Raw genomic sequence first — 12,281 nt, 5'->3', positions numbered from 1 at the left:
ATTATAAAATGTTCTAAGTACTGTAATTTTTGCATTTTTATCACTTCCCCATTTTGATATCTTTTTGCACCATAAGCCATTGTAGGAAGTTAGCATTCACCCCACTCATAGAAGAATGAAATATTTTAGAAAATATTTAAAAGGCAGAATATATTTCCCTGGATGAGAAATGGAGAAACATGTTTTAAAAACAAAGCAGCTTCCTGACTCCCCCCACCTTTGTCAATGGGTCAGAGACAGAAACTCACTCCCCCCACCTTTGTCAATGGGTCAGAGGTAGAAACTCATTCTCCCCACCTTTGTCAATGGGACCATCATCTGCAACACAATAGGACCCACCTAGCAACAGAAACTCCCCACGACACCTAGGAAGATTACATCAGCCAGCAAGGCTAGCTAAGACCCCCACCCCCTGGGAGTCTGACAACCAATCAGGATACTCTTCCTGTGCCCCAGAAAGTTCAAAGCTCAGAAAAAGCATAAAGCCAGGGAGCGCACAGGATCTCATCCCTTTTCTGTTCAGAAACTCAAGCCATGTGATTCTGACCACCATTAAACCATCTTTCCAAGCAGTCTCCACGTTTCCAGTGTCTTTTTCCCCACTCGGAACTGAACCCAGATGGATATTTCTTTCAACACCATGAAATATTGTTTTGTAGGGAGTCCTTTCTATTAAGTACAAGAGTAAAAATACTTTTAATAATTTCCCTTGGCTATTAGGTGTAGTGACAGAGTACGCACAAAACATTGTCCGCAATTTATTGGAAATTATTAGAGGTTACAAATGATCTCTTTCCATTCAATCGTTACAACAGCAGCAGCCTGCATCGGGTGCAGCATGACCCACTTTCCAATATACCCCTGTAGAATGAAAAAAAAAAGATTTATATATTTAGTGATATCCGATCCGGGCTACAAAGTTCCCCGCGACTACTAGAGATAGCAAGATGATGTAAACAACTACTTTCTTGCTATAAGTTACCGGTGATCCGAATTTTTGAATCCAAATCTGCAAGCTTATAAGGTTCAACAACAGACAGGAAAGTGCAAATTCTACAAAAAAAGCACACGGGTTTTCACCTGCCTTCCATATGCTGTATTTGCATAGCTGCTCGTAATTATTTTTAGGGGGAAAGTAGTCGTCGTTTATCCTAGCGTACCTTAACCCAACAACCCCCGCAGGAGCCATCTTCGATGTGGGCAATTCAGTAACAAAGCTGAAGAAACGATCATTCGCTCCAGCTACGTTGATATGCGGCGCGTAGAAGGTCACGTGGGCCTGGTCTTTTCTGATTGGTAGCACGCGGGAAGCGCTGCTACCCTCTCGGTTGTCGGGTTGTTGTCGGTATAATGTAGGCGAAAGAGGCGTCGGGTCCGGGTCAGAGGCGTCTTCCCTGAGGCAGAGTGGAAGTGGCACCGCCCGTGCGTTGGCACCGCCGGCATGAGAAAGCGGAACGAGTCCGTCACCTTGGAGCATGAGCGCTTTGCCTCCTCCGCTCCGGCTTCAGCCGCTGCCGCCGCTTCGTCTTCTCCCTCGCTGGATAAGGGCTTCAGCTTGAGACCCAGCCCGCATTTGGCAGGCAGCGCCCGGCCCGCCGGTGACTCTGCTATGAAGCGGGCACTCGGCAGGTGAGACCCGTAGCATAACGCCCCCCCCACCCCCACCCCCCGTCGGCTACTGGCAGCCGGCAGCGACCCTTTCTCTGCCGGCCTTGCCCCGCGGTCCTCGCAAGCTCGACCTCGGTCTTGTCTCCTTGGCAACGGGCAGACAATCCGTTCTGCTTTACCGCCTCTGGCCGGCCGCCTCTTCCCTTCCTCGGGCTTGGCTGTTCGTGGCGGGTTGGCCGCGGCGTAGCCCACCGTTTGCAGTTTGCGGAGGAATGCCCTTGGCGTTCTCCTTCCGTCCCTCCGCCTTTCGGGGCTCGCCGTGCAGGTTCGCAGTAGGCTGGATTGGGTGGGGGGGCGGCGGGGGGGGGCGCGACTGCAGCCCGAGGAAGATGGCGAGAAGGAACCGAAAACGCCGCGGCCCTCCGTGGAGTTTGCGGTTTTTTTTTTACTCCAGACCAGAGCATTCCCTGCTCTTTAGTGCTGCATTCGGTTTACAGGCTGCGACTGCAGCAGGTCAAGGAGTCGATACTGTAGCGTGTATCGAGTTTTGGCCAGTCAGGCGCTGTATTTTGCCACTGGGCGAGCGAGAAAAGGTGGCTGGGATGGAGCAGCATATGGAAAGCTTCAGCCCAAGGAAAAGAAAGACCAGACAGTCACAACAGATACTCGCTCGAGTTTGTCTTTAGTTTATAGCGTGGGATTGAAAGAAATATGTATCTACTTCCATATCAGTTTCATTCACTTTTGAGATGAAATAACTCCTGAAGCTTTTGCTATTGGCTTAGATATCAGAGCATATGAAAAAATTAAAAATCATTGGAAGGCATATAAAAACATAAACTACCGGTATCTGTTTTTTTAACCCTTTTGCGTATCTGTCACATCTGTGTCTTTCACTAAATTTCTTAAACCTCATCTTTGTTAAATTTATAACCCGCCTTTCCTTCATGAGCTCAGAGTGGCATACACAGCAGAGCTTTCTCCTATTATTTTTTGCAAATCACACCAGTACAAAGCTGTTTGAAAGCAAACACATATCCCCCCTGTTTTAAAAACACTTAAGATGTTTATTTTTCTGTCTTCCACAAACATGAAAAAACATGTTCCTCAGAATCTCTGCTCCTTTTCTCCTCTGGGTGTTACAGCTGGGTATGTGTTCCTCCCATTCTTGGATACAGTCCCAAAGGTCTGGATATAGAATTGGCACTGAATTTTTTTTATATTTTTCTGTAACAAAAATGAGGAAATTAATTGGGTTAGGTAACGGTGCTCAGAGTTGCTTGATAGTGAGATAGGCACAGTATAAATTTAATAAATAAAACATTTAATTCATTTAATTTTAATTAGCTTTAAACCTCTGTTAATTTAGGATTGAATTGGCTTTTTTGGCTGCTGCTGCACATTGCTGGCTCATATTTAGCTGCTTGTCCACGAATACTCCAAGATCCCTCTCACAATCACTGCTATTAAGCCTAGTTTCCCCCAGTTTATATGTGTGCTTTTGGTTTTTCTTACCTAAGTGTAAGATTTTACTTTTCTCTACATTGAATTTCATTTTGTTAGATAGGGCCCAGTGTTCAAGTCTGTCAAAATCCACCTGGATCTTGAGCCTATCTTCTAGTGTGTTAGCTATTCCTGCAAGCTTAGTATCATCCGCAAATTTGGTGAGTTTCCCTTCTATTCCCTCATCTAAGCCGTTTATGAATATATTGAAGAGTACTGGGCCTAAGACGGAATCTTGTGACACCCCACTGCTTATTTCTGTCCATGTAGATTTAGACCCATTAAAAGCTACTCATTGAATATGGTTTGTCAGCCAGTTGCCAATCCATCTGGTGGTGAAGCTATCTATCCCACTTTTTTCTAGCTTACGAAGAAGTAGGTTGTGGTTTACTTTGTTGAATGCCTTGCTGAAGTCTAAGTATATTATGTCGACAGTATTTTGCTGGTCTACTAATTTAGTCAGTATGTTGAAGGATGAAATAAGATTTGTTTGGCATGATCTGTTTTTAACAAACCTGTGCTGACTGCTAGTTATTACTTTACTCATTTCTAGGTGCTGCCAGATCTGTTTTTTTATTATCTTTTCCAGTATCTTCCGGGGTATTGATGTTAGACTTATTGGTCTGTAGTTTCCTTGGTGTTTTTTTTTTTCCTTTTTTGAAGATGGGAATCACATCAGCTCTTTTCCAGTCCTCTGGTAGTTCCCCAGTGTTCCAGGATTTTTGAAAGATGTGGTGCAATGGTTCTGAGATGACATCTGACAGCTCCTTTACAACTCTGGGATGTAATCGATCAGGTCCTGGTGATTTTTATTCATCAAGATCACACAGGTGTTCTCTTACTATTTTTTTTGCTTATTTTAACTTTTATTTCCAGTCTGTTTTTTACAGTTATGTTTCTGGTAGGTTAGGCTATAGGTTTTTTTGCGTGAAGTCTGATGTAAAGAATGAGTTAAGCAGCTCTGCTTTCTCTCTATTGCTTGTTACTTCCTTGCCATCTTCTCTCTTTAGTAGACTGTTTTCTTGATTTTTTTCTTGTTATTTATGTGTTGGAAGAAACTTTTTTTGTTATCTTTGACTTTTGTTGCAAGTCTTTGTTCATTCTGAGCCTTTGCTTTTCTGACTTTGTCTTTGCAGATTCTGGCTGTCTGCTGATATCCTGCCTTAGTTATGTGTCTCTCTTTCCATTTTTTGTACTTATTTTTTTTGTCTTTTAATTTGTCAGAGAGATCTTTGTGTAGCCATGCTGGTTTCTCCTTGGATTTCTTGTTTTTCTTTGTCAGCAGTATTGCGCTAGTCTGGGCTTTTATGATCGTATTTTTCAGGGTTTCCCAAGATTCTTGAGTTGTTTTCTCCTTTAGGATTTTGATCCAAAGAATCTTTTCCAAGTTCTCTGAGTTTATTGAAATCAGCTCTTTTAATATCTAAAACTCTGGTATCATTTTGTTCGACTGCTTATGTTTGCGTTATGTTGAATTCTAGTATGATATGGTCACTCTCACCCAAGGTTCCTACTGTTTCAATTCCCTCTATCGCTTCTTCTCTGTTTGTAAGTATGGCAAGTCCAGTATGGCTGTCCCTCTAGTTCCCTCCTCTATCTTTTGTAGTCAGCTAGGTTGGTTAGGAACCTATTTGATTTGTTAGGGAATATTGTCAGTTTTGAGAATAGTGATTGACCAACCATGTATACTGTTATATTAGATCTATTATTACAATTTAATATTAGTAAAGGCCTTTTTTTTTACCTGTTACCCTGTTGGAAGCTAATTTTTGTTCTGATAACCTTTGATCACCTGCTTCTAAGCCAGATGATTCAATTGTCAATAAGTAACTACAGATGTAAAAATTGTTGTTACTATTGTTCTGCAGATACAGTATCTGCAAAATCTTAATGATGAATAATAATTTTAAAATGTTGTGTAGTGTTATAAAACTATCAAATCATGCAAGATCTAAATTTAAAAAATACTGCAAGATTTGGAAAAATTGAGATTATCATCCATTTTTAAAGAATTGAAATTTTATGAAGTCCAGCATTTAAAAATAGCATGAATCCTAAAGGTTTGTCTTTTTTTTTCAACCTGTGTTCTGCATCTTCAGATCCTTTCTTTTTAATATTGATCCAATCATAGGATATCAGGTTCACTTTTTAACAAATTAACATGGATAAAGAATTCATAACTATGCTACAATATAATCAATGTTTATGCGGAAATAAGCCCTACTCAATTCACTGAAACTTATTTATATTTAATAATTATATTTATTTTGTTTCTAATTTTATTTAGGTTTTGTCTGTGATTGTTGAAATCTTCATCCTTATTTCGTATTCTGTTTTAAAGGCTACATAAAATAAGTCTTTGGGTTGCTAAGATGAGCCAAAGTAAATAAATCTAACACTAATCTCTGTGGCTCTGTTCTTTCCATCTCAAAGGTATAATAGTTGTAACCATCACTGGGAGTAATTATTCACTGTTTATACAAATAATTTTAAATAGAACAAGTATTCTCGTTAAGAATTATAGTGTAGTAGTAGGCGGCACATCTTTTCTATGTACAGGTTCAATTCCTTGGTAAACTCCTGGTTTTTTAAAAAAACCAATATCCCTCATACCTAATGAATCTGTTGTGTCTGCGCCCCCTGAGCCGGGCCCCCTGCCAGAAAGTGACTCAGAAAGTGAGGGGAAAGGGCCATCAGGACTTACCTCTGGAGCACTGGCTTCCCTGGCTCAGCTCCAGGAGCCAGAGGCAGGCCAGGTGGAGGAGATAACGAAGCCTCTGTCCCCTGACTCTTTCCCCCCCAGGCCACGCCTCCAGACCTGGCTGATGGCAATCAGGCGTGGCTGGACCTTAGGTTTCATAGGCAGGAGAGGCGGGAACAACAGAATCGGGTGGGGCAGGCCTAGGAAGTGCTGAGTCATGGAGCCACACCCCACAGGATATAAAAGCAACAGGGCTGCTATACCACTTCGTGGCAAGCGAATCAATTGCTTAACTAGAGCTGAAGTACTGTTTGTTCCGGTTGACTCATCAAGAGAGATAACAGAGACACTTGGCAGACGCTCACTAGTTTGCTGCCAGAGCTGATAGTGCCGGCTAATTAAGTCATCGCTCGGACTGAGGCAAGGGGGACAGAACAGAATCTCTAGAGAGTTTACTTTAATCTCAGTAAGTAGTATATAGGGTGATATTCAATTGCACTGATTCAAAACACAGCAAAATTCTTTTGTGTTGTTTTGGGAATTTCAGTTGAGGTTCTCTTTGCTGTACAAAGTATTCTTTGCTGGACAATTGGACTTTAGGATTATACACTCTACAACACATCTTTTTATTCGCGCGGGGCTGGCTTAAATTGGATTTTTAAAAGTGAAATTTTAGCAATTTTAAATGGGGTTTTAATTGACGGTAATTTTTAACTTCAGGCTAATTTTAAATAAGTTTTTTAAAGGTATTTTAACTTGTATATTTGTATTGTTGGTTTTATCTTGCCTGTACACCGCCCTGAGTCCTTCGGGAGAAGGGCGGTATAAAAATCAAATAAAATAAAAAATAAAAATAAAATAACAGCAAGGAAGCAATCATATTTTTTCATAGAGACCATTTTACTGTTTTCTCACAAACTTTTATTCAAGGACCTCTTACCCTACCCCTTACAGTCAAAATCTTTTTGAAGAAAAGATATGGCTAGAGCCGTGATGGCGAACCTATGGCATTCGTGCCACAGGTGGCACGTGGAGCCCTCTCTGCGGACACACGAGCCATTACCCAGCTCGGCTCCACTGCGCATGCACGCAGGCTTCCTGCCGGCCAGCTGATTTTCGGGTTTGCCCTGCAAGCGGGAGACACATGCTGGGACCTACCTTTCTCCTCACTTTCTGCTGCCTGTGCCTGCCCAGATCTCCGGAGATTCCCCTCCCAGCACTGTTTTAGAAGGTGAGGCTTTCCCCCACCTCCCAGACGTTTTGGGAGGCAAAGGCTTCCCCCCTCCAGCCGTTTTGGAGGATTCCCCCTCCTCCCAGGCGTTTTAGAGGCTTCTCCCCCTCCCAGCCATTTTGGAGGCTTTCCCCCAGCTATTTTGGAGGCTTCCCACCCCCCCAGCCATCTTGGAGGCTTCCCCCCCAACAGCCGTTTTGGGAGGCTAAGGCTTCCTCCCCCCCAGCCATTTTGGTAAGCAACGGCTTCCCCCCTCAGTGCTGTTTTGGAATGTGAAGCCAAAAGGGAAGGTCATGTGCGCATGCGCGGGGGGGGGAGGGTGGTCGCGCACGCATGCAAGGATTGCACACATATGCAGGGGGAGGGGCATGTGGGAGGGGCATTGCATTATGGGTGTGGGCACATGCGAACGTGCGATAGCGTACGTGTGCACGCTTTTGGCACTCGAGGAAAATAAGGTTAGCCATCACTGGGCTAGAGGGAAAATAACAAAGGTTTTTTTTGAAGGCGGAGCAAAGAATTTTAAATAGAAAAGGCACACATAGTCAGGAGTGGCAGGAATGAGCAAGGCTGAAGGTCAACTATAAACTATAGTATTTGACTTCAACCTAAAAATATATTACACAGAATGTAAATTTATTTATTTATTATATTTGTATACCGCCCTTCTCCCAAAGGACTCAGGGCGGTTCACAGCCAATAAAAACAACAGAAAACATAGAATACATATAAAACAGCTAAAAAAAGAATAGAAAACTTATTCAATTGATGGCCTAAAACTTTTAAATACAAATTTAAAACCCCGTTTAAAACCCCTGATTTAAAACCCCAATTTAAAACTATGTTCACGCTAGTCCTGCTCTTCGAAACAACAACGTCTTCAGCTCGCGGCGGAAGGTCCTGAGGTTGGGGAGTTGACGAAGCCCCAGAGGGAGCTCTTTCCAAAGGGTAGGAGCCCCCACAGAGAAGGCCCTCCCCCTGGAGGTCGCCAGCCAACATTGTTTAGCTGACGGTATCTGGAGGAGGCCCTCTCTGTGAGAGCGCACTGGTCGGTGAGAGGCTACTGGTGGCAGTAGGCAGTCCCGTAAATATCCCGGCCCTAAGCCATGGAGCGCTTTAAAGGTGATAACAAGTACCTTGAAGTGAACCCGGAAGACCACCGGGAGCCAGTGCAGACTGCACAGGAGGGGTGTTACACGGGAGCCACAAGGTGCTCCCTCTATCACCCGCACAGCCGCATTCTGGACCAGTTGGAGTCTCCGGGTCCCCTTCAAGGGGAGCCCCATGTAGAGAGCATTGCAGTAGTCCATGCAGTAGTAAATGTTATGTCTATTTAGTCCGTCTGTCTAATTCTATTCTGTTCTGTTCTATTCTATTCTATTCTATTCTATTCTATTCTATTCTATTCTATTCTATTACACCTATACATTTTTTTCAAATATATTTGTAGCAGTATAGTATTCTATAAGGCTAAAGTTAATACTTTCAAGGCTGCAGTTTTACACAAATACAAGCACTACCGGTACATGTAAAAAGGACTTACTTTTAAGCAAACATGGTGATAGTATTAATTGCATAGTAATGCCTTAAAGCTTGATTTTTATGGATTATTACCTTATAGTTCTGAAAAGATCTGCTATGCAATTGATGCTAGGAGCTAGATTGTATACTTTCAGAAGGCTGACCCATGATAGACATAGTGTAGGTGAGAAGTTAAACTAAATACAGTCCATTTCAGGTATAGATAGTATAGATAGACCTTGATTTACATCATTATTTGTATTAATTACATTATTATTTGCTTAATAAATAGTTTGAAGCTATAATGGCCTCAGAAAAATTGACTTACAACCTGTACTCACAGTTATGACTGTTGTACCATCACAACTGGAATAGATCATTTTGCATCAGAGGAACATCAGATTTTCTGTTGCAGAAAAGAAAATCATAAAAGAAATGGGGTAGCATTATTAACTAAAGACTGTCATAATGAATTCTTGAAAACAGCTCCAAAAGGATAGAATGGTCTCATTCAAAACCAAGTGTTTTCTTTGTCACTGTTCCTACACTCTGAAATAGCATTCCCCCTGTGTTCTGCATGGCAATAATCTTCTTGTCCTTCTGAAATACCATATAGTTCTGGTTTTTCTAGTATGGTTTATGACCTATTTCTTGTTGTTTACATGTACACTGTGAGCTTATGCACCACAGACCGATTCCTTGTGTCTAATCACACTTGGCCAATAAAAGAATTTCATTCCATTCCCTGGGCTGAAGGGTTTTATGATTCCATTATTATGCCATCAGTGTTTTAATTATTGTATTCCTGGAACAGTTGTTTACTATTTGGTTCTTTTTTCAATATATTGTGTTTTTAACTTGCCTGTACTTTGTGTTAAATTGTTTGATGGCCAGCATTACAAATGTGGTGAATTAATAAATCAATGTTTCAACCATAGGTGCAGAGGTATCAGAACTTCAGTAGTCTTATGACAAAATGCAATGCATTGTTAACATAACAGCAAATAAAGATGCACTAATCATAGGCAACTGAAATGTTAACATTAGAAGTAAAATAACATCTGGAACCAAAGGACATTTGGTTTCAATAAATAAAATGAAGCAGAAGACATACAGATAGTTCTCATGGAGTGCCAATTGCTAAGCAGAAAATCAGGTAACAATGATAAACTTACAATGCCATTCCCATTCTGCAATCAAGTCATCATGGTCATTAAGCAAAGCATCATGTGACTGTAACTTACAGTTTTACTTTCAAATTCTCCATTAAACCTGCTTGTTGCAAGCAGGTTGGGAGGCACACAAATGGCAGGCACGTGATCGTGAATGTGCAACAGTCTTAAATGCTTGGATAGATCACAACATTTTTTCCATACCATTGTCATTTTGAACGGTCACTAAATGAGGCAGTAAGCGAACATGACCTGTATTTAATCCCACAATGAAAATATGGTGTTTGTATCAAATACCTCCTTCCAACAATAAGGCAACACGGCACTTGGACATCACAAACTGGATTCAAAAGAGCAGGGGTATCCATGATCACATTGCTACCATCAGAACAACTGAAGAGGCGAGGGAGTTGCCTGATTTCCCCTTAATTATTTATCTTAAATGCAAATTTGATGTTGGGTGTGTGAAATAGAAGAAATAAAAATTGGAATTGCAATTTCTATGGAAAATATCAATATCCAATGATAGACTTGTGATACTTTCACTGAAGAAGGCTCAACAAAGGTCTTGTTGAAGTTGAAAGAAAAAAATGCAAAAGCTGATCAGCTGCTTAATATTAAAAAACAAGCAAAAAAATTCCAAGATCATATTAATAGGCAATGTCAACCCAGTGCAAATCTGCAGAGAAGTTACAGTAAATCCAGTAAATAAATAATTAAAAAATCTTTTTAAAGATATAAATAAATTAATGTTATTTATGATTGTCATCCTAAGTAATATCAACTGCTGGTCATAATGTGCTTTATTAAGCTTATAAATGAACCCCAATGAGACATGCCAAGTAATAATTTAGAAATTATGTTTGATTCTATAGGTGTAATTCTCCTGCTCTGGTCAGACAATTGCCAATCTCATTGGCACCATATTTATACAACAGAACTTTGCAATGTGAGCCTCTCTCCTGAATAATTAGGGCAATTAATCCTGTAGAAGGACAAATCAATAGTAAAAAAGAGAATCGGGGACATTGATCATCAAAATGATATCACCAGTGTCCCTGAATTCTACTGCCAATGTTAGACAGTTGCAAGCCCTCTCCCGCAGTGTATCTATATAATTTATTCCTAAACAATAGATTTAAGCTTAATGTTAACCGCTCCAATCTTGATTGCAGAAAATATGACTTCAGTAACAGAGTTGTTAATGCTTGGAATACACTACCTCACTCTGTGGTCTCTTCCCAAAATCCCCAAAGCTTCAATCAAAAACTACTATGGACCTCAACCCATTCCTAAGAGGTCTGTAAGGGGCGTGCATAAGAGCACAAACGTGCCTACCGTTCCTGTCCTATTGTTTCCTTTCGTTATATCCAATTAATATAGTTATTACATACTCATATTTATATATATGCTTATATACTGTATAGTTATTTCATGCCTATGCTTATATATACTGTGTGACAAAATAAATAAATAAATAAACATCGATGGGTCTTTTCCAGAACCTGCTTTAGTGCCCTACTGTCAGCTCATGGGATTTCATAGGATTCCTTATTTGCAGAAATCGTTTCCTTCTGGATCCAGGGAGATAGATATTCTCACTCATGTCCTCCTCATCCTTTCTATGATGCTCCAAAACATGTTCCGATTATCCCAATCATTTCCAAATATGAGGATTACATAGAATAATGTTGTATTTATTATTTTTTAAGGGATGCTAACTCCACATTCACATATCAGTTGGCCTAATAACTAACAAGTTGTACAACTGAACACAACTTTTTATTAGATACGTTTTATTGTCCTAATATTTTTTCTTTCCCAGTAACAATTCTTTTTATTGTAAAGAAAAGACTGTAATAAATATTTTTGATTTGCTTATAAGTAAAGAGTAATGATTTTATAAAGCAAAAATACTGAATAATCTTAAATTCTGCTTAGTCAATCATTTTTTTAAATGACAGGTATACACAGTAGTAACGAAATTGCAGCTTTAACATCTTCCAGAGTAAATGTTTAGAAGAGTTTCATTTACAGTGCAAGAGTTTTAAATGTTTCCATGATCCATTTGCAAAGGAGAAATTGCTCTGATTATGTTGGGGGCAACTAACAGATCTGTAACCTCAAATTAAAAACTGGTTTTAGCTAGTTGAATCTCACTGCACTAGTTATGCTGAGGCTAAGATGAAAATAGGCCTTAATTTAGTGAAGGCAGATCCTAATGAAGCTGTATCCCAAACTGAGTTTGCTGTAACTCGAAACAAAGCAGAATTGTCTACAAATGCTGATTAGTATCACAAGGCCTTATCTGTGAAATATGAGAACAATAATGTTGCTGTGATAATCATATGATTGTGAATAATGTATCTTCATGTTTTTTTCTTGATTTCTTTATGTATTGGCTGATGTAGAAAGAACAGTTTTAAATTTTGCTAATTTATCAGTGAAATTGTCCGACTTTTCTGCCCTAACTCAGACAAATCTGAAAAATGCTGAAGACTCTGTAATTTCACCAAATTATGAAAATTGTCCAATATGTGCTACC

General features: G+C 40.3%; 1 protein-coding gene and 1 long non-coding RNA gene across 4 annotated transcripts in view; one reads left to right on the top strand and one right to left on the bottom strand.

Moving 5' to 3' along the window:
- The first annotated feature begins 1,328 nt into the window (after window positions 1-1,328).
- Window positions 1,329-12,281, top strand: part of ABHD12 (abhydrolase domain containing 12, lysophospholipase) — a 39,497-nt gene continuing 28,544 nt past the window's right edge. For all 3 annotated transcript variants that reach the window (XR_009152927.1, XM_058165032.1, XM_058165030.1), the window contains exon 1: window positions 1,329-1,629. Coding sequence is in view for 2 of the 3 variants with exons in the window: in XM_058165032.1 (XP_058021015.1) it covers window positions 1,442-1,629 (188 nt within the window). In the remaining variant the exon portion in view is untranslated. The remainder of the gene's footprint in view (window positions 1,630-12,281) is intronic.
- LOC131189140 (uncharacterized) lies at window positions 2,024-10,745 on the bottom strand. The gene is made up of 3 exons (XR_009152928.1): window positions 10,034-10,745; window positions 8,906-8,970; window positions 2,024-2,835 (listed from the first exon to the last, which is right to left on the bottom strand). It is a non-coding gene; the product is annotated as an uncharacterized LOC131189140 (long non-coding RNA).

Source organism: Ahaetulla prasina, chromosome 1 (assembly GCF_028640845.1).
Source record: "Ahaetulla prasina isolate Xishuangbanna chromosome 1, ASM2864084v1, whole genome shotgun sequence".
Lineage (NCBI taxonomy): Eukaryota > Metazoa > Chordata > Lepidosauria > Squamata > Colubridae > Ahaetulla > Ahaetulla prasina.
The sequence above is the reverse complement of the archived record's forward strand: the minus strand, read 5'-3'. Positions and strand labels throughout refer to the sequence as shown.